We start from the raw sequence: 21,900 nt of genomic DNA on the forward strand, positions 1-21,900 counted from the left end.
CCCTTGTCATCTGTGCAGCTCCTTTGTGACCTAGGCCCAGGTCAGTTCTGTCCCATTTGTCATCCTGGTGCACATGGAAAGAAAGCTCCTTGGGTCCATTCTGCCTCTCTGATTGGGGTAGGAATGATGGATTTCCTTCAGTCTCTCACCCACCCCCATGAAGCCTTGAAAGAAGGAAGCAGTGAAAATCCTGCTGTTCTGGGGAAACATGCAGCCTGGCAGTTACATTTTTCTGGTGTAGACCCTGTGCCTGACATTCTGCAATGATGCAGCATCCTCTCTTACATTTCAACTGTGTGCAACTCCCCATGGCTTGGGCTGTAGGAGTCACTAAGGGGCAAAGCTGGCCCAATCAACTTTAGTTTGATTTTCTTCTTCTTCTGTTAATGGAGTGAAGCAGTCTTGAGGCTTCAGTCCCAGCGGCCATCCCACAGGTAGTCAATGCCAACTGCTATTCGCAAGCATGGTAATGGTGCCATCTCATCATGGGTACAGCTGCTGGTTAAGCCTGAGCCTTTTTCAGGGGTGTGTGGTCTGGCCTGACCTGGGAGGTAAGGTGTGGGAGCGAGTGCCAGCGCTCCAAGCATGTTCATAGGGTCTGGGTAATCCCCTAGGAGCAGGGCTCTGGTTTTGATTTTCTGAACGTGACAAGCCTGGGGTTGTTGATCAGGGTCTGTAGCAGGAACCATCTCGTCCTGGACCTGGCTGAGATGCGGGGATCTAGAAGAGAATTAGGGCATTTCACTTGCTTCCACCATCCTCAAAGGCATTGGAGTGGGCCACTTGGAATGTGCAAGTTGGGTACAAGATGTGCAAGAAGGAAGCTGGCAGGATTGGAGTCATTCCTCAGAACTGGATGTCCACATTGTGGGCACAGTATTGAACATATCTGAGTCCTGAGAAGTCATGGCAGCTGCAGGGAGCTTGCAGTAAGCAATAAGACAGGATAATCAAAATTAAGCCCCATGTTGCAGGTGGCTGGCGTGCTGCCTGAGACATGGGCTGGCATCTCCAACAAGCTGGAGATGGAGGACTCCACTTTATAGAGTCCAAGTTCATTTCTAGGAACCAGGAAGGAGACCAATTAGAACCACAAGATAGAGCTTTGAATGGGTCCTTTAGCCAGGTAGCCTTGGAGCCATGCCTTCCAAAGGGCATCCAAGGCATAGAGTTTGGACCAATCTTGGGTGGTGGACAGAGGTAGGTTGGTCCCAAGGAGCCTGCAGGCACTCATTTCCTGCTGCATGAACCCAGAGTTGCTTCGAAGAGGAGACTTACAGTTTAGATAGCAGTACTTGATGCTGCTCTGCATCTTCCTTTCCCGCTGGCCTGCAATCAGGATGTGGCAAAAGCTGACGAGCACAGGGTTGGTGTGATAATGGTCCACGTACAGCATGCCAGTCCATGCACTGAAGCCTGAAACCCAGTGGAGGAAGCTCAAGCCAGGTGGGTTCTCCTTGCATGGCCCAGAGTTTGCATGTATGTAGGTATATGTGGATATGTGTATACATGTGTTTCAGTGCGCTTCTATTGGTGTGTGTATGTTTAAGTATATGTATGTTTGTATAGGTGTTATAAACGTGTGAGTATATATGTGTATATGTGTTTGTATGGGTTGTATATTGTGTATAGGTGTGTTTGCACAGATGTGTGTGAAGGTGTATATATATTTGTGTGTATGTGTGTATGTATATGTGTAGAGGCGTTTGTGTGTGTTTGTACAGGTATGTGTATAGATGTGTGTGTGTGTGTGTGTGTGTGTGTGTGTGTGTGTGCCTTAGGACCTATGTTTGTGTCCCATACATATCTGTCTTTGTGGAAGATCCAGAAACCAAGGATCCTGACCCACATACGTTGTGGGGGACAAAGTTCACAAGGGTGAGGAGTGGCCCTAGCAGAGAGGGACAGGTAATAATGAGCATGTCAGACGGGCACATGCATGGAAGATAATGCCAAGGGAAATAGGGCAAAAACTCTTCTGCTCTCTCAGAAATTGCTAGAGTGCAGAGTATTTTGATTACACACTTTCCCAGTCAGTAAGTTTTTCCACTGATACCACCAATAACTTTGAGATGTGTTCTCCCTTTACATTTTCAGAGCCCTGCCTCCACAAATTAACTTTTGGCTGCACAGGCAGAATTCTGCCACCCCTAACTCTACCCTCCTCCCTCTGATATCTTAAATGCTTGCTAAGAGGGCAGACCGCAGAGATAACCTTGAACTTCCTCCGGGACTGCAGTTTGGTCTTGCCTGGCTTTGTGACCTTGTGGGAGAATGAGGCCTGAGCACAGGAAAGAAGTGTGGACCTCCAGGACTCTGACATCGCCCTCCCCCCAGGCAGTCGCCACCAGGGCTCAAAAGCAGCCTCCCAGAGATGGCCACCAACCTGGGGTGGGGCTCACCACTCACCCATGTCTGCCTTCTCGTAGCCACTCTGCATGATGGTCCTGTCAATGCGTGCAATGAACCATGTGCCCAAGACACAGCTGATGAGCAGCCGGGAGAGGCAGGCCCCCAGGCCCAGCAGCACGTTGTAAAAGAACAGGAAGTAGTTGAAGTTGTGGAAGGCTCTCCTGTGGGCAGAGACCAGCTATGACAAGTGCTTCAATAGGGCACAGGGACCACGCAGCAATCTTCCAGTCTCCTAGATCCTGCAACTACTAGCTTTGTGACCTTGAAGGCTGGTGGTGCAGGGGAGCTGGACCCCCCTCTCAGCTCCACGCTGATAGGATGAGTGCAGGACCACTATGAGTGAGAAGTGGAGCTGCACTTATACTCTCTCCTGGGTTGGCAGGGGGAAGCTGTCTTCCTGTAGGGTTAGAATCTCACAGTGTTGCGGCTGGGTCTGGGGTCACAGTAGCACAGGGAGAGGCTTCCCCATGTCTGGGCAACAAGGACTTTCACCTCCTTCCCCCAAAGTCCCCTAAGAGGGAGGAACCTTCTGGAAAGACCACCTGAGCTCATGCTTTCCTGCTGCCTCTAACAGCACCTTGTCTCTCAGGGTTGCTCTGACGGGGACTTGGCTTGCCCTATCACTCTACGTATCCCTCCTGGCCCTGGCTGTGTGAAGCCATGGATTCTGATTTTCTACTATAGCATTCTGCCATTCCCTGGTTTCTGCTGTTTGGCCTGGTGGGGCTGTTAGCTAGCCACATCCTCTCCTCTTTGTAGAAAACCTACCAGCCTGGCCAGCTCGGCGCTGTGTCCCTGCACACAATGGATTTCAGCTCCCCTGACTCCTCTTGCACACCCTGCCCCTCCCCTTCCATTATTCATGCCTTGCTTTTTCTCCATTCTCATGTCCACTATCCTTGCCATCTCTGCTGTCCACTCCGTGGGCTGTGAGCATCTCACAGGGAGATGGCATTGTCATCAACCTCTAACCTTCTGTGTCCAGATTGTTCTCTCAGTAAGTAAGTGGCTTTGAATGAACAAATTATAACTGCCCTGTGCTGTGCACTGTGGTTGCAAGCTCAGATTAGACATATCTCATGCTTTTAGAGTCTTGGAGGGGAGCACAATTATTTTTGAAGGGGGAAATGAAGTTCACAGAAGTCTGATGAAGTCACATAAGGTCATATGGTTCCGCAGGGTTGGGGGCAGCACTGGGACAGACATTCTGACTCCGGGACCCTCCTCTGGTAGCTGTACCATGGCCTCAGAGCCTGCCCAGGGGAGCTTCCTGGGGGCATAGCTACAACCCTACGACACCCCACTCCTCTCAGTCATCACCTGTTGTTGAGTGCCAGGGGCTTTTGCTTGTCTGCCGGGCCCAGCTTGGGTTGCAGGAAGAAACTGGAGGCAATCCACACCTGCAGGATCATGAGGCCCACGACGATGGACACGGTGAGGCTGAAACAAGGGCGAGCCTGTCTGCAGGTGGCCTTCTACACACCCTGGGCCCTGACCTGATGCCTTGGAGTGACCGGCAGAAATACGTGCCTTACTGCCTACAGGGCATGTGCATACCCTTTATGTTGGTGAGAAAACGGAGGCTCACAAAGTATTAGTGATTGTCCTAAGACTGCAAAGCCAGGCCTCTCTCTCTCTCTCAATATCTTTGTTTAAAAGATAGAATTGCAAATTACACAGGGAGAGGGAGAGACAGAGATCTTCCATCTACTGGCTCACTCTTCAAATGGCTGTAATGACCAGAGCTGGGCAAGGCCAAAGGCAGGAACCAAGAGCTTCTTCTAAGTTTCTCACATGGGTGCAGGGACACAAGAACTTAAACCATCCTCTGCTGCATTTCCAGTTGCATCAGCAGGAAGCTGGATTAGAAGTAGAGCAGCCAGGACTCAAACCAATGCCCTTATGGGATGCCAGCATCACAGGTAGTGGCTTAACGCACCACACCAGAACACTGGCCCCTCTTCTAACCTCCAGATCACAGCCTATTACTCTAGGAGCTCACTGAGGTTCCGTTTTATCAGGCATCACCTGGATGGATGTTGACAGGTTGAGAATCAAAGACAGGAACAGGGTTTGGGCAGGTATCTAAGAAGACTACAAGAGAGTGGACAAGGCTGGTTGTGCTCAAGGAGCTCAGAGCTGGGAGGTCCCTGGGGGCTCCACTCATAGGCTTGCCTCCCCAGTGGGACCAGTGGTGGGCAGTAGCTGCTGTAGGCTTTGTTTTCAAGAGCACTCAGCTCTGGAGGCCATGCTTTCCACCTGCTTGCAAAAAATGCTTGGCCTCTCCGTGTCTCTGCTGCTCAAGCTGCAGGGCAGAAGCTCACATCTGCACCTGACTCATGGACTGTTAGGGGAGAAGGTGCATCCTGCATGCTCAGTGACGCTGGTGTTCACCGTTGTTGGCCAGATAAGTAAACAGAGACCCAGAGAGAGGAAATAATTCGCCCAAGTCACACTGCAGTTTTAAGGCTTAGCCAGGGGGCCCAGCACGATGGCCTAGCACCTAAGGTTCTTGCCTTGAATGCCCATATGGGCACCGGTTCTAATCCTGGCAGCTCCACTTCCCATCCAGCTCCCCTGCTTCTGGCCTGGGAAAGCAGTTGAGGACAGCCCAAAGCTTTGGGACCCTGCATGTGTGTGGGAGACCTGGAAGAGCTCCTGACTCCTGGCTTCGGATAAGCACAGCTCCAGCTGTTGCGGTCACTTGGGGAGTGAATCATTGAATGGAAGATCTTCTTCTCTGTCTCTCCTCCTCTCTGTATATCTGACTTTGCAATAAAAATAAAATAAATCTTTAAACAAAAAGTGGGGCAGTGTGATAGCGTAGCAGTTAAAAGTCCTCACCTAGAACATACCAGGATCCTATATGGGCACCGGTTCTAGTCCCAGCAGCCCTGCTTCCCATCCAGCTCCCTGCTTGTGGCCTGGGAAAGCAGTCAAGGACAGCCCAAAGCTTTGGGACCCTGCACCCACGTGGGAGACCCAGAAGTGGCTCGTGGCTTCGGATTGGCTCAGTTCCAGCCATTGCGGCTGCTTGGGAAGTGAATCATCTGGCAGAAGATCTTTTCCTCTGTCTCTCCTCCTCTCTGTATATCTGCCTTTCCAATAAAAATAAATAAATCTTAAAAAAATAATAAAAAAGCTTAGCCAGGGTTTCCTGCCTCCCTTCCATCATACTATCCTGCCTCTTACCCTGTTTCCCTATACTTCTGTTTTTCCCACCTAAAACATTCATATCTCTCTCTCTTTCACACACACACACACACACACACACACACACACACACACACACACACACACACACACAGACTTAGGTGGATCCCCATGCAATGGGAGAAGTTTTTGGTTAACTGTAAGATTCTGCCCACATGAACTGATATGATGACAGCCAAGGCCAGGGGCCAAGGGTTGGTGAGAGCTCAGCAAGGAAGGTGGCTTTAAAGAGCAGCTGCAGGGCCTCATCCCCCCATGGTTCCTGGGACCCAACTCAGATGCCTGCCGGCACTTACATCCCAATGCCCAACCCTCGGAGCATCTCCAGAGTGTGGTTGTGCATACAGGGCAGCACCAGACTGTACATGATGGCCACGCCACACAGGCTCTGTACCACGTGGATGATAAGGTAGCCTGCAGGGTGGATAGGAGTGCAATGAAGTCAGGCTCACTCTAGTCTCTTCATGACCACTTCAGTCCACACCATTTTCTGCCTGCCCTCATTCCCCCTCACCCCACCACCACCACCACACTCAGTGTAATTCAAATGCCAAGTTCCCTAGGAAGTATATGAGACCTCTTCTGGGCATGGATAGATACTTCCTTCTCTGGGTCACCTGCCTTTAGTATTCCTATCCTGGGCATTCAGGATGGTGGCACAGATGACCCACTATGTGTGCCCCCTGCCCTGACAGCCCTTTAAGGGCAGACACTCCAACTGCCCTCCCTTACTCTCCTCTCTCTTGCCCCCCTGAAAGCAGGAATCCTCAGAAATCCAGGGAAGGTATGCTGGTTGGACTGAGCAGATCGCAAGATGGTACTCACCCCAGAGAATGTAAGCGATTTGCCAGCCAGAGTACCTTGCAAGTGCCACCTGAGTGTGTAAAGGCAAAAAGCAGGAGCTAACCTTCATTCCCCATGTGCCATGCAGCCCACACTCTTTGGGGAAGCCCCATGCCCAGCTAGTGCAGCCAATGCTGCTCTTTTCCACCTGGGAACTGAAGCCCCAGCATGGCTGGGGAGCTGTCTGGAGCTGTCAGGCAACCTAGCAGGATGGGGCTTGTGGACTCAGAGTGCCTCATCCTGCAGGGCTGCGGGGTGACCCAGAACAAAAACCTCTTGCAAACTCACCACACTCTCTGATGAGGAAGGGTTCTGGAACTTCAGGGGGAGGAAGTGCTTGTCTCCGGCCCACAGCCTCTTTATGTGCGTCCTGTGAAAAAGCAGGAAATGAAGTCCTCACAGACAAAGCCACAGTTCTTTACACATCATTGGGGTGTAACAGATTCCGACTGAACGGCTGTCCCAGGATCCCTCACCACCATGGAGTGATTCAGCTTACAGTATGGCTCTGCTTTGCTTTCAAGATTTCCCAACTTGAATGTATTGTGTCCAAATAATCAGTAGTCACCATGTGGCTGAGTCTGATTGATGAGCTCAGGTGTGGCTTTGAAGGGCTTTGCTTCCTTTATTCTATCGTTTCCATGGTGCCATGTACTATTTAGGTCATGAGACTTAAAGCCAGTGAAAAGCAGAAAATCAGTTGGGTGGCTGCTCTAATCTTATAAAAGCATAAAGAAAAATCACAAAGGGACAGGTAGACTTCAATTCACCACACCACCCCATCTCCACATGCTAATTCCTCCTATTGTGCTAGTACAGCTCTGTGCCTAGAGGCCAGCTTGACATGGTCCTGTTCCCATTCTGCATTCACAGCTGAACCCTGCTTCCATTAGTCAATGGCTCCAGCACTCTCCCAGGTCCTTACACACTTTTCATGGCCATGTACTTGGCCATTCTTAGGGTAACATAAGCTATTCATGTTTCGTAGCTATTTCATGGATAGTTTTTCCTACTTATGATTTTTTTTGAGATCATTTGTGATCTACTGGGTTAAAGAATATATTTTTGAAATGAAGGAACCCAGTCTAGTCTTGTTTTACTCTTTTGAAAGTAGCTCCTGGAAATTTCAAAGTTACCTATGTGACTTTCATTATGCTTCCATATGGCAGCATTGGAATTGAGTATGCTACCCATAATAGTTTTACACACACACACACACACTGTGCACGGGAATGTCTGGAAGGGACACCAAAATCAGTTGGCTGTGGTTAGCTGAGGCAACAAGTTAAGGATTTCAATGCAAAGAGGACTAACTTTACCCTCAATATTCTTAGTGACATGCAGCATGGGGTCTGCACATTCTTTGAACAAATTATGCATTTTTGTGCCAAACTAAACTTTTCATCTATGTCTATTTTTTTTCTGCAAACTCTGAAGGCTTCTCAAAGGTACTGTACGTGACTTTGCATAGGCTGGGATAATGCAAAGAGAAATCCAACAGCTTGGCACCTTGCTCTGCAGTATGAAGAGTGCTTTCTCCTGATCAAAAAGCAGGGGCAGCTTGGAACTGAGCACAGGATTCCTCTCCCCAAATGCCTTATACAGCCTGCACTTTCAGCCATCCCTTCCAGGTCTGTGCAGTCCGCTCTGCAGTGTGGCTGTCTCTGGTTGTGTTTTGATATCTCACCGAATCTCTCCATGTGCAAGCAGAATAACGAGGCAAGGTACAGACCTGTGTCTATGCCAGGCAAACTCCAGGGGGAGCGGCTGTGTCCAGATCACCTCTGTGGTCCAGGGAGAAGAAAGTGGAGAAAGGAAGCAAGCCAAGGCTGAGTGGCAGAATTGGGGCCTTTTGTGCCTGGCAGGCTTCCTGTGAGAGTGAATTTGTGTGTGTGTTTTGAAAGACAGAGAGAAAGAGACTCACACAGTAGATACCTAAATTCAACTGCCATCTACATGCAGATGCTAAGTATGTGTTTCAGGTTGTGCCTTCTTCAGAGACTGCTGCTTTGAGATGGATGCTCCGTCTATTTTAACTCATCTCCACTGATTTCCTCCTGAGCCAGAATCACCTGCTGGGAGTCCTGGGCTAGTAGCCCTGGAAACAGGGCAAGCTGACACCCAATAGAGATGTCTTTTGTAGGTGATAACTTGGTTGTCTCATTTCTTGGGAGGGAACTTAATTAATTTTGTTGAGTCTCAGGGTTCAGAGCTGGGTGAAACTCAAATGAAGATGCTAAGTGTACCATCAGCTCATCGTCATTCTCTTTTTCTCTTCCTTTCAAAAAACTCGATGTAGTCTTCCCTGGACTTTGTATTCATTTCCTGGGCTCATGCTGGGTATTGCAAGGACTGCTCTGGAATTACAAGGACAGCCTGCAATGCACATCCCTGGTGAAAAGAACTCAGATGACTTCCGGCCTCCTCTTACCTGTAACGGACTAAAATGTGGAACAAGTAGCTCACACATGTGAAGGAAGCAGGCAAAATGGTCACCACCCAGACTCCTGAAATGTGAAAAGGGATATGAGAGGCCTCAAACAACAAGCATAAAATGGAATTTCCAAAACCAGAATCTTCCATTAGAAAGTTATAGACAAAAATCTATTACTCTTACTTTTACATTTATTATATGAGTAAACATTTGTTCATTTTTCTTTCAGTTGCGATACTTTTTCCTTCCGTACAGTGCTCTCCTTTAGTGCAAATATTTTTCTTCAACAGCAAATAAAGGAAAGAGAAAATTATGGATATACATGCCAATAATGGCCATTATCTCTGACATTAATATTTGAGTTTCAACTGCCATTTTCTTCTTTTCCTCTTCCTCCTGTCTCTTTCTTTTTCCAAAGGGGCATTGGTTACACAACAACCAAGGTCAAAAATAACTTCCTGAAGAGGTCCTGGGTATTGATTCTCTATCCTTCAGAAGTTTCTGATCTTTAGAATCTACTCCTCTTTTTTTTTTTTTTTCAGAGCAACCTGGTGTACTTATGGGAGAGAGATACAGAAATAAGGAAGGAACACAATTAGTTGGGTTAAAAGTTTCTGTAGTTTCTACTTCTTAGTAGAGAAAGAGGGCCAATAGAAAGTTCTAAATGTGATCGTGGTAATGGTTATACAACCTTGAGGATATGCCACAAGTGACCAAACTGTCCAGTGGCTGAATCGGGAAGCATGAGTATTATATCTTGATAAAGCTGTTTTTAGAGACAGGAGGAAGAGTGGATAGACACTCCTCGGAAGGAGACATACAGATGGAGAAGAGGTAAATGAAAAGTACCCAACATCACCAATTACCAGGGAAAGCAAATTAAAGTCACAATGATCTGTAGCCTCATGCTCTACAAAATGGCTATTAACAAAAAGGTGGAAGATATGTTGGCAAAGCTGTGGGGAAAAGGAGCTCAGGTCTGCTGCTGGTGGAAAGGTACACTAAGACCCCCATTATGGAGTTTTTTCTAAGAGATTATAAATAATTACTATTTGGGGCTTGGTGCTGTGACCTAGCGGCTAAAGTCCTCACCTTGAACATGCCGGGATCCCACATGGGCACCAGTTCTAATCCTGGCAGCTCCACTTCCCATCCAGCTCCCTGTTTGTGGCCTGGGAAAGCAGTTGAGGATGGCCCAAAGCCTTGGGACCTGCACCTGTGTGGGAGACCTGGAGGAGGTTACTATCTCCTGGCTTCCGATAGGTGCAGCACCAGCCATTGCGGTCACCTGAGGAGTGAATCATCAGATGGAAGATCTTCCTCTCTGTTTCTCCTCCTCTTTGTATATCTGACTTTGTAATAAAAATAAATAAATCTTAAAAAAAATTAATATGTGATCCAGCCAGTCCCCCTACTGGGCAAATAGCCAGAGGAGATGACGTCAGCAAGCTGCAAAGGTAACTCCACCCCCATGTTTGTCACAGCGCCAGCCACAACAATCAAAGTAAGGGATTCAATCCAAGTGTCTATCAGAGGATGAGTGGACAAAGACAGTATGGTACATACATGCAGGAATAGTACTCTGCCTGTAAGCGGAGGAGATGGTGGCGAAGAGAGAGGGGAAGAAGAGTGAGGAAGGGAAGAAGGAAGCAGAGAGTAGAATGGTGGTCACCAGGGGCAGAGGTGGTGAGACTTGGGGGAGTTGATGCCAAAAGATGCAAACTGACTTCAACATGAGGAGTAAATTCAAGAAATCAATTTTTTTTAAAGTGAAGCTCAGACTAAATTTGAAACAGAGAAGTAAACTTGCCCTGGGATCTTAGAGAAAGCTCCAGGCTTGATGCTGAGAAAAATGTCAGGGTTGGGTTCCACTCCGCCTTACGTAGGTGCCAATACAATGGCCTGATTTAGATCCCTCCATTGTTCTGGTCTACCCAGGGAGGCATACATCAGCTCTAACACACTTTCCTCCAAGATCAGTTATCTTAGCCAGGTCACAGCAACATGAAGAACAATAATTACTCCACTACATGCATGTCACCCACCAAGAGTTCCTCTCAGTGTCCCACACAGGGGGCAGCAATAGAGGGCAGACAGCTTTACCTTTGCTGACGCTGATCAGCTCTTTCACCTGCAGGATGATTGGGGTCAGGGTCCCCGTCTGGTTCACAGAGGTAAGGTAGCCCTCCAGCTTGACCTCAAACACGTCCAGCCTGCCTTTGATGTACACGAACATGCAGAACTCAATCACGATGAACTGGGGACACAGCAAAAGTTCAAGGTCTCACCTGGGTCCAATGCAGCATGGCAATGACATATGAATATCTCTTGGCATGCCCATGTCCGCTTAGAATGGACCTCAGATGCTCGTTATCCTAGAATGAGCGGGACTGTGAGCCATTGGGAGTGTGGAGTCAGTTCATACCTTTGTTCCTGAGCCTAGAGCGTACCAGACCAGGCCCCACAATGGCTCAGTCACTCTTCATACAATCGTGAAGTCAGAAGAATGGCTCACTTTTGAGTAAGAATGACTCGCTTTCTTGCCACATCTCCCACATGGAGTTGGGGTAGGAGCAAGATCGGAGCAGACACTGTTTTCCAAACATGCAACATACTTGTCTGCCATCTATCATCCTATCACTGTGTCATTGCTCCTGCAGTTCCTGCTGCCACTCCACTCCACCATCAGATTGTGTTGATCTCCAAGAGTGGAGCTCAAATGCTGTCATCTCCAGGTGCTCAATACAAAGCAATCCCCTAAACTCCCAGAGCACTTCCACCCTAGCCGTTCTGCTCTCCCTCAGGACTGAAAACTCTTCTCTGCTTCTCCTAAGCCAGGACTGTGTTGGGTGAGCTCTCAGCTCTCTCACAGGTCTTGAGCATGGCCCTTGCCAAAAAAGAACACTTGTTCTGCTTGAGAAACGTTGTAACTCCAAATGCGCTATTCATACTCTTAGTGACCCTTCTCAGGACACAAATCAGACTCCATTTGTCAACCTCCCTTGCATTGGCTATGATCACATGACCAGGTTTTTGCCTGCCCTCCTTTGGACTCTGGGGTTCATGCATTGGAGGCTTAGAACCCAGTGTGGGGATGTGAGAGGTTGTTTGAAGAGGTCAGATCCAGTGGGAAGTTACTGGAAAGAAAGAAAGTAATAGGGCTCTAGGGGACTCCTAGGAGAAGGCTGTCCAAGAAAAGAACAAGCCCTTTGTCTCTGGTTTCCCTGTCTCACCTCTAATCCCCCTCACAGGTGATCCTGCCATGAGGTCACCTACCACGAGGTCCTTACAAGACCTGAGCTGATGCTGGTACCATCCCCAGGAACCTTCCAAACTGTGATACTTTATCCATTACTCACCCTTAGAAATTTTGTTACAGTTGGAAATGGACAAATCTGCAGCCAATGGGAGGAATGTGTGGCCCTCCTACCTCCACTTGACATACACATCTTTCCCCTTCTGCATGCAAGTGATGAAAAGGACCTCAGGGAGGGTAAAAGCACATGAGAGAAGGATCCTGGGGTCCTGAATGAGCGCGTGGAGGAGAGCTGCCGCCCCTCCCAGACACCCACTGAGCACTGCTGTGTGAGCAAAAAATATGCAGTGGGCAGCCATTGAAATGGGCTGTTGGGTACAGCAGCAGAGCCTAACACCCTCACTTCAACACTTACACAGCTTCACCATCCTTGTACATTTATAAGCAGAAGACAATGAGGCTTAGTGATTTTCATTCCTCCACTCGACTTTGCTTTGTCCAGCCATTTTTGGCTCAGACAACTCTGATTGCACAAAGTGTTTTGAGACATTCATCAATAAAGCCTTGAAATCATAAGAATGCCCACACTTCAAATTTTTGCTAAAACAAATAATTGATAATTAATTTTTTGGTTGCAAAAAAATAAAGCTTAAAAAGGTGTAGTGCCCAGTGTAGTTGCCTAATGGCTAAAAGTCCTCGCCTTGCACACTCCGGGTATCCCATATGGGTGCCAGTTCATGTCCCAACTACTCCACTTCCCTTCCAGCTCCCTGCTTGTGGCCTGCGAAAGCAGTCGAGGACAGCCCAAAGTCTTGGGACCCTGTGCCCATGTGGGAAACCCAGAAGAGCTCCTGGCTCCTGGTTTTGGATCAGCACAGTACCAGCTGTTGTGGTCACTTGGGGAGTGACTCAACAGACTAAGGATCTTTCTCTCTTCTCTCTTCCTCTCTGTATATCTGACTTTCTAATAAAAATAAATAAATCTTTTTTAAAAAGTGTAAATGTTTGATACATTAAAAATTACTGCACAATAAACCAAGTCTAGTATTCTAATGTATGCACTTTTATTTTTATTTCATTGAAATTATTTATCTCATGATCAAATTTAAATGATCTGATTTTTATTCATAGCACAGTGTATGGGATGTAGATTCTGCCCTTATAAGTTTTCTTTAAGGATTCGTATTCTTTAAAACACATATCAGAATAATTTCTAACATGCTTTTTGCTTCTATCAACCTTTACGTCATGACAAACTTTATCACATGGAGTTTTAACAATTTTCAGCTTGATTTTGCTTCAGTTACTTTTATTACTAATAGTCACTATATGGGTCAAAGTAGCCTTGAGGTCAAAATGGTGAGGCCAAAGCATTATACACCTTTACTTTATCAAGAGTCAATTTTTATTTGCCTTTTTCGGAAGATGTGTTTATCTCAGAGTTCATAACGCCAGCTCCCACCCTGCCCCATGTATAAAATATAAAAATAAGCTGGCACTGTGGTTCAGTAGGCTTAGCTGCTGGTTGTGATTTCACATATCAGAGTTCTGATTTGAGTCCTGGGTGCTCTGCTTCCCATGCAGCTCCTTGCTAATACATAAAGAAGGTCCAAGGACTTAGGTCCCTGCCATCCACAACGGAGACCTAGATGGAATTCTGGGCTCCTGACTTCAGCCTACATCTGCCCTGGTCCCACTGCAGCCACTTGAAGTATGAATCAGCCAATGAAAGATCATTCTTTCTCTGCATCCCCCAGCTCCTGCATCACTTTGCCACTCAAATAAATAACTCCTTAAAAACATGTAGCGTATCGCTTCAGAACTACTTACAAGATACAGACATATGAAAGCCAGTACGATGGTTCCGATCATTCTGCTGGGAAAGTGGAAGCAGGGGTCCCACTCATATATCCTGGTTTGGAACCAAGACCTTTTTTTCTCTCTGTGAATGAACACCAAGAAACAGAAAGGCTATTATGGTTCGTTTAAACATCACCCCATCTGGACATTCAGTTTAAGGGGAGGAACACCGGTACTTTGTACACTTTTCCTTCTCCCTGAGGTCTTCTTTTGGGGAAGGCAGTCATTTATCAAACAGAAACACCAACATTCTTTCCCTAAGAGTGACAACTAAGTTGAGACTAACAAGGTGTTGTGGGACACCAAGGAGGCTGCTTGGATGGAGCTGCTGCAGCTGGAAGACCTCCTTTGCTCCCCACTTCTACCTGCGGTCTGAAGTGTAGACACAGTGGCAGGTGCAAGTTGGAGCTTCCACAGCCCTCATGGACCCCAAAGATGCATGGAAGATGGAAAGCACATCCCAAGGTGCTGAGGCACAAAGATGGATTTCAGTGCACCGTCATGAGACAGTATAGGCTGAGTATGGACTGGCTGGCTCCAAACCTCTTACACAAGAGCCAGGAATAATCTCTCTTTCATTTGTGCCACTGTTACATTGAGTTTTCAGCTCTAGGAGCCGAATCTAGCTCTATGCAGTACTAGCTTTGCCATTGTCTCAGCCGGGATTGGAAGCATCCCTCCATGAGACACAACCCTGTGTTTCCAGTGGCAGAAGCAGTAGTGGGCTGGTCATTGTGACCCCTGAACTTCAGGTGCATTTGCCTGGCTATCCTCTACTAATAATAGCACCTCAGGTTGAATTTGGGGAGCTACCCCTCCCCTGTCTTGGGACCTGGCTAAGTAATTGTTGCTGACATCACTCCCTAGCTCCTAGGAGTAAAGCAGAACCATGTGGCCCAAGTTTAGCCAATCCATGTAGTCCAGCACACCCAGCCACATACATTGGCTCAGAGGTGTCATGTGGTCCAATTTGATCCAATGAAACACATTCACAGGTCTTTTATTGGAATAGCTAGGAATAAATTTTGAGTCCGGGGGCCACCATGTGGAGAAAGCCCACCTCACAGTGAAGTCAACAATGAAAAGTGGAGCTGAAAAAAAAAATGTCACTCATAAATCCGGGCTTCAATCTCTTATGAAAAACTATGTGAGGGATTATAAATTGATCATTTTAAATCCTTTGGGATCTTGCACCAAATCATCTTTTCACCAACTGTAAATATTAGAAGTTACAAATCATTAGACTGTGATGCCATGTTAATTATCTGAAGAGCCAACTTACACAAGGTACCTGAAAGAATATTTCTGTACTGATATTGAGATATTAATTACTACATCATTGTTAACTAAATCTTTAACATCTTATTTTACTAAAAACAGATCAGTAGCAAAAACGTTTATGTGCCATATTTGCTTTTCCAAAACAATTAGGATCAGCATCCCTGTGGCATGCAGTATGTAACACATTGTATTTACATTAATGAATTCAAGGGAAGGCAACACTACTATTAGTAATAGCTTTTTATTCGGAGTCCTCATTTTCTGGATAGGTCACATTAAACACAGCCATTAAACAATAGCATTGAGATTAAAAAAAAAAAAAAGTGGAGCTGAGAGCAGAGGGAGGCTTAGGGAGCCAGCTCTTGGCTACCCATTATTTCCCTGTATCCAGCCCCAGGAGTCCTGACCACTCCAGGGCTCTCCCAAGTGGCCCAGCTGAGCCAGTGGCAGTCAGCAGCTGGGACCAGGGCTTACCTGGGGCATGGCTTCCGCAGCAGCTCTTGTACATGTTGGACCTGGTGTGCTTCCAGCATCCCAGTTTCTTCCTGTCAGGAAAGAGACAGGCAGGCACTGATCACCTTGGAGGACAGGAACTGGGGCACAGGATTTAATCATTCCTGTGCACCTCGTATTTCTGCCACAGAGGAGCCAGGCCCCTATTCATTGTTTATCAGATGTATGCTTGCATGGAAAGCCATGCGGTCAGGCATCTTGTATTCCTCTGTTTCCCACCTGTCTTTTCCCTTAAACTCTGTGACAGCCTGCAATAGCTGGGGCCATCATGATGAGAACCAAACGCTCCAAATCCCACCCTTGTGTGGAAGGACACTGTGAATCTTGGTCAGTGTGGAGCCAGAGCTATTTGCAATGCCACTGGGAAGACCGTGGAGCAATTAATATGGAAATCAATAGACAAGAAACTCCCTACTCCACAGGTTTAGATAATACAGCAAAGAGATGTTTCCTCTCTCAGGCAGGGGAACAGGAATTAACAGACTGAGGGAAGGCACCTGCTAGATGAACAAATTGTGTATTAGGGGACTACATCATGCTGTTGAGATGTAAATTACTCAAACCCCCTCCCTGATGTATACATGACAACCTCTCTTTAAAAATCTGATGTTGGTAACAAACTTTGGCTATCAACTATCAGCCTGGTAGTCCACATGTATTCTTTGTCAGGCTCCGTGCACCAAGTCTATTGCTGCTGCACAGCAAACATGCTTTTATGCCTGCTAAAGCTGCATTTTTTATACTTCTGGCATCATCAAAGGGATGTGTTGGAAGGCTTTACAGTGAGCGTCCAACATCCTATGTACAACAGGGGTTAAGAGAAAAGCTCCACAACCAAACCATCTAGGCCTACTGTTGAATAGCTGGGGGACCTTGGGCTGCTCAATTCACCTTTCTGGGTTGGAGCTTCTGAACCTGAATGTGAGCTCTCACGGTAGCATCTCCCACCTCCCAAGCACCCCCAGTGCTGACACTCAGTACTCACCGGCTGCTGCTCCCGGCCCAGGTAGACCCTCAGCGCCTTGACAAACATGTGCAGGAAGCGGCCTAGCAGGAAAGCCAAGCACAGTAGCGAGGGCCAGTGGAACATGATGGTCTCATACCTCCCAAGGAACTGCAACAGAAGCAGACCCAGGCTTGCAGAGGACAGAACTAGGGCCAAGCCAGCAGGTGAAACAAGAGACAGGGCTCTAGGCCTGCCCAACTGGCCCCCTCCAAGGCCGACTCCCTGGGAGCTCCGATGTTGGTAGCTCACTTGCGCTTTCCAGTCCTGCACCATGGGAGTGACCAAGGACTCAGAGGGCAAAGAATCAGGAGCCAGGTCTTGCTATAAATTCTTGCCAAGGTTTCATATTTATCAATAATGTTTCAGAGAAGATTTGCAGAAGACAGAAGATCAAATTGGACTTCTTTGTTTTTGGCTTCGACTTGTAGTTTTATAACCGAGTTCTGTGGCCTGCCAAGCCTCATCTTTCTGCTCGGTGAAGTGGAGACCCTCACACCCTGTCCAGGACACCTTGCACGCAGCAGCTGACCCTGAACACAGGAGCAGAACCCTATCCTCCCACTGCCCTGTTCCCCACAAGTATCTTGACTTGCAGAGGCACATCTGGAAAACTGAAAACCTTGAGGGTGATCTCAAGAGGTCAGTGGCACAGAACAGGGGGTTGCATTTTGAGGGCAGGGTCTGTCAATGCTGTCACTTTGCAGGCCAGCTCAGCTAGACCTCTCCTCATCACACCCCTTATTCCCCCAAATGAGATTAAGACTGGTAACAGTGTAGCCAGGGCTCTGGGCAGCTGCAGCCTGGGTGCCCTCTCATGCTTCCCCTCCTGCTCACTGTCGTGGGCCACCACTGTTTCTTCTAGACTCTTTCCCAAAAGTCCAGGGCTACACGGATGACCTGATTTCTTCCAACTTTGACAAGGACCATGCACTGCAAAGCTGCCAGAAATCCATATACTCCCAGTCTTCCATTTTACAGATGTGGAAACTGAGGCCACTTAAAGTGAAAAGAAATGGGTTTCCATGTCAGTCAAACATGGCTTCAATCCCCAACTCTGCTGCTTCCCATGGGCCACGTGATAAATCTTGGCCTCATGGGCTTATGAAGCTTCTTGCCTTTCAGGACCACGGTGCAGATTCCAGGAAGAACACATCTGTCTGTGGACAAGCAAGCGACTGGATGAAACCAAGGCATGACCCAAAGGGAAGCATCATGAGCAGTACCAGCTCCCCTGGTGCACAGAAGAGAAAGCTGAGGACCAGACAGGGACAGAGGTTTGTCTGAGGTTACACAGTGACTTGGTTATCGTGAAGGGACTGAACACTCTCACCCATGTCCACAGGGACTTACCGGGCCGTGGGGGCACTGGGAGACTTGAAGAAGGGTGACCACAAACCTGCAGAAATAGAAACAGGGTTGGACCTCCCCAGCTGGTCCTCCCTACACCACAGCCCCAGGAGTGGTCCCCTAAGAAAACAGCTCTTGGGAAGGCTGGTTCCCAGGCCTCCATGAGAATCCTTCCTGATCAGGTACCCTCCTACACCAAAACAGGTGTCTACCACCTGTGGCTGAACACTTCCCTCATAGAGAACTCGATCTCAGAACCTGTGAAGAAGGCTCAGAGAGCTCACCTGCCCATCTCCCATCCCTGGATGGGAGGAGATGGGTCACTATGGGGCCTCGGACAAGTCACGGCTGCTCACTCTGGGCCTCTGTGCTAGCCAAAAGTGCCCTCCAGTGGGGAACACGCAGATCATCTCCCACTTTTTGTCCAGCGCTACAGCTGTGGCCACAGTTGGCAGGGACAGGGACGGGTAGGCAGAACCCCTCTTACCAGGTCAGAGAGTAGCAGAAGCCAAAAACGGAGCTGACCAGTCGGAACTGTGACGAAAGGCAGGCAAAGAAGGGGTAGTGGGCCAGGCCAACTTCAAGGCCACCAATCAGTAGCATGAAGGCTGAGAGAGAAAGGATAAGAGGTGCTATGAGTGCCTCTGCCACGAGTCCCGGGGACATGGAGGGAGCTTATGCTTCTCTTTATACAACAATAAGCAATGAGGCAGCATTGATGTGCTTGAGCACCACGCCTTCTTGAATCCTACTCTGTGCCATGCCCTGGACTTCCCACTAAGATGGTTACAGTGGGTTAGCTCACAGTACCAAGAGATTAGAGAGATAAGCCCAAAACTAAAAGTCAACTACTGCAGGTGCACCCTGGCAACATGGGCACAGGTGAGATGGAGCATGCAGAACCCTGCTGCATGCCACTGGGTGCATCCTACTCAAGGCCATGGTCACAGGAATCCTGCAGCTAAGCAGCTCTGAGCTTTGTCATGCCGGTGACCTTCACTAAACATTCACTTTGACCTGGGACCTGCGTCAGGCACTATTGGAATTTATGTTTGGGGTGACGAAAGTGTTTTGCAAAAAAGACATTTGTCATGGTTATACAATATTGCAGATGTACACAATAAACTGCTAAATACTAAAATGAAAATAGACATGAGATAGCTGAATGGTATCCTATAGCCAATTTAAGCTAGATAGAAGCCAGTTGTATACAAACTATAATTGAAACGTTAATGAAGTAGTCTCAGGATGCGGTTAAGAACTCGCATTGTCTAACACATCAGTCACTCAATACAATGTTAATTAACCCCATAATGTTGGAAACTGTTGTTGATGTCGTGTTATGGCATTTAATTGGTTGGAACGATAATCTGCCAGCTATGTCTCCAGACCAGAGTTGGTCTCCCCAAGAAACTGTTCAATTCAGCTGGGCAATAAGATACTGGACTCTATGCATGGCACATGCTTGCACTGAAAGAAACAGGACTAGATTTGAACTGTAATACTGCAATAAGGTGGATCAATCCACCATGGGGATAGGGGAAGGGGAGGGGAAGGGGGAACATCAGAGCCTATGAAACGTTGTTATAAAATGTAATGCAATAAAAAATATATGTAAATTAAAAAAACAATATTGTAGATGTACTTTATGCTGCTGTTATGCTCACTTAAAATGGCTAAAATTATATTAACTGTGTCATAAAATAAGGAATAAAAGATGGATAAAATGGAAAATTTAGTGTTATCTAGAAAATAAGATAGTATGGGCCTGGCGCTGTGGCCTAGCAGCTGAAGTCCTCGCCTTGAACGCACCAGGATCCCACATGGGTGCCAGTTCTAATCCTGGTGGCTCCACTTCCCATCCAGCTCCCTGTTTGTGGCCTGGGAAGGCAACCAAGTTCAAAGCCTTGGGACCCTACACCCGCGTGGGAGACCTAGAGGAGGTTCCTAGCTTCTGGCTTCGGACAGGCGCAGCTCTGGCCGTTGCGGTCACTTGGGGAGTGAATCATCAAATGGAAGATCTTCCTCTCTGTCTCTCCCCCTCTCTGTATATCTGACTTTGTACCAAAAATAAATAAAACTTTTTTTTTTTTATTGGAAAAGCAGATATACAGAGAGGAGAGACAGAGAGGAAGATCTTCCATCCGATGATTCACTCCCCAGGCAGCTGCAACGGCTGGAGCTGAGCCAATCCGAAGCCAGGAATAAACCTTTTTTTAAAAAAGAAAATAATATAGTATATTATTACATAAATAATAAATGTGTTATTGGGTTCCTCATTGTGGGGAGGAATAGAATAAAGAAATAATGGCTGAAATTTTTCTAAATTTGAAGAATATTATAAAGATCTGTTTAATTAACTCAAAGCACACACAAAAGAAAAAATTTCTCCATGACACATAATCTTGAATTACTTAAAATTTATTATTTAAAATGCAAAGGACCTAAAATAGCATCATGGAATATTAACATGGTTGGCAAATGAATATCATTTGATTTCAAGGTTTATTTCAAATGTATATTAATCAAGACAGTGTAGTATTGGTGCAAAGCCAGACTAAGACATCAGTGGAGTAGAACAGAGTTCAGAAATAGATCCACACACATGTAACTAACTTTCAGAAAAGGCACAAAGGCCGTTCACTGGGCAAAGGGTAGGTTTTTGTGGCCAACAGTGCTAACCCAAGGCAGAAAAGAACTTCAGTTCACACATCAAAAAGTGAACTCAGAATACAGTATAGATGTAAATGCAAAACTTAAGACTATAAAACCTCTGGAGAAAGCACAGAAGAAAATCTGCAATGATCTTAGCTTAAACAGACTTCTTTCATGACACCATAAATATGATTCCCAAGAAAAAAAACAGTTTCATAAATTTTTAAAAAGTCAGTTCTTCAAAAAATTCTGTTGAGAGGAGAAAACGACAAGCCATAAACTGGAAGAATATACTTAAAATGGAAAAATCTGACGATGGATCTAGAATGTGTAAAGAATTCCTAAAGTGCAACAAGAAAACAAAAATGCCAGTTTTTTCATACATAGGTCAATTATTTGAATGAATATTTCATCAAAGAAAGTTTAGGAATAGCAAATAAGCACATCAAAGTATGCTCAGGGACCGGTACTGTGGTGCAGTGGGTTAAGTCACCATGTCGGCATTCCATGCAGACACCAGTTTGAATCCCAGCTGTTCCATTTCTGATCCAGCTCCTGTTAACGGGTCTGGGAAAGCAGCATAAAGTGACTCGGTTGCTTGGTCCTTGTGCCTCTGTGGGAGATGTGGATGGAATTCCAGGCTTCTTTGGGTTGGCTACGTCCTGGGCTATTGCAGCCATTTTGGGGGTGAACCAGTGGATGTAAGATCTCTCTCTCCCTCTCTTTCTGTAACTCTGCCTTTCAAATAAACAAGTCATTTTTTAAAAAGAAAGTATGCTCAACATCATTAGTTGTTATGAAAATGTGGACTGCAATGAGACATCATAAAATATCTCTAATAGTAGTATTGAAAATTAAATGATTGATCATACCAAGTGTTGGCAAGGATATGGAAAAACTCCAACTTTGTACAGTGGACATCTAAGACCACAGGACACCCTGCCATGTGCTCTTAGAGAGTAGGAATTTCCATCGTGAACTCCCCAGCAAGTCAGAGGTAGCCTCAGTACCTTGGGCCCACTCAGGCACCGGCAGCGGCTCGTAGCCTTCTGAGAACAAGAACATGATCTTATTGGCTGT

At 46.8% G+C, this 21,900-nt stretch overlaps 1 protein-coding gene across 1 annotated transcript; it reads right to left on the reverse strand.

Moving 5' to 3' along the window:
* Nucleotides 1-368: 368 nt before the first annotated feature.
* On the reverse strand, nucleotides 369-21,900 carry LOC121145076 (stimulated by retinoic acid gene 6 protein-like). The gene is made up of 15 exons (XM_040963796.1): nucleotides 21,831-21,900; nucleotides 18,653-18,773; nucleotides 18,169-18,214; nucleotides 16,798-16,926; nucleotides 15,774-15,844; nucleotides 13,989-14,100; nucleotides 11,006-11,159; nucleotides 8,900-8,975; nucleotides 6,757-6,838; nucleotides 6,451-6,499; nucleotides 5,922-6,039; nucleotides 3,733-3,852; nucleotides 2,410-2,573; nucleotides 1,279-1,416; nucleotides 369-720 (listed from the first exon to the last, which is right to left on the reverse strand). Exons 1-15 carry the CDS (start codon nucleotides 21,883-21,885, stop codon nucleotides 611-613), a joined length of 1,545 nt encoding a protein of 514 aa, XP_040819730.1. The 5' UTR covers nucleotides 21,886-21,900; the 3' UTR covers nucleotides 369-610.

This window comes from Ochotona curzoniae, unplaced genomic scaffold, assembly GCF_017591425.1.
Source record: "Ochotona curzoniae isolate NIBS_2020 unplaced genomic scaffold, NIBS_Ocur_1.0 scaffold_3208, whole genome shotgun sequence".
Classification (NCBI taxonomy): domain Eukaryota; kingdom Metazoa; phylum Chordata; class Mammalia; order Lagomorpha; family Ochotonidae; genus Ochotona; species Ochotona curzoniae.

Excerpts from the sequence above, each read along its gene's own strand:
- LOC121145076 (XM_040963796.1), bottom strand. The coding sequence starts at position 21,885 with ATGTTCTTGTTCTCAGAAGGCTACGAGCCGCTGCCGGTGCCTGAGTGG. Across the intron at positions 6,040-6,450 it reads AATCGCTTACATTCTCTGGG|GCTACCTTATCATCCACGTG; the intron begins GTGAGTACCATC and ends TCCACCCTGCAG. Across the intron at positions 721-1,278 it reads CAAGTACTGCTATCTAAACT|ATCCCCGCATCTCAGCCAGG; the intron begins GTAAGTCTCCTC and ends ATTCTCTTCTAG.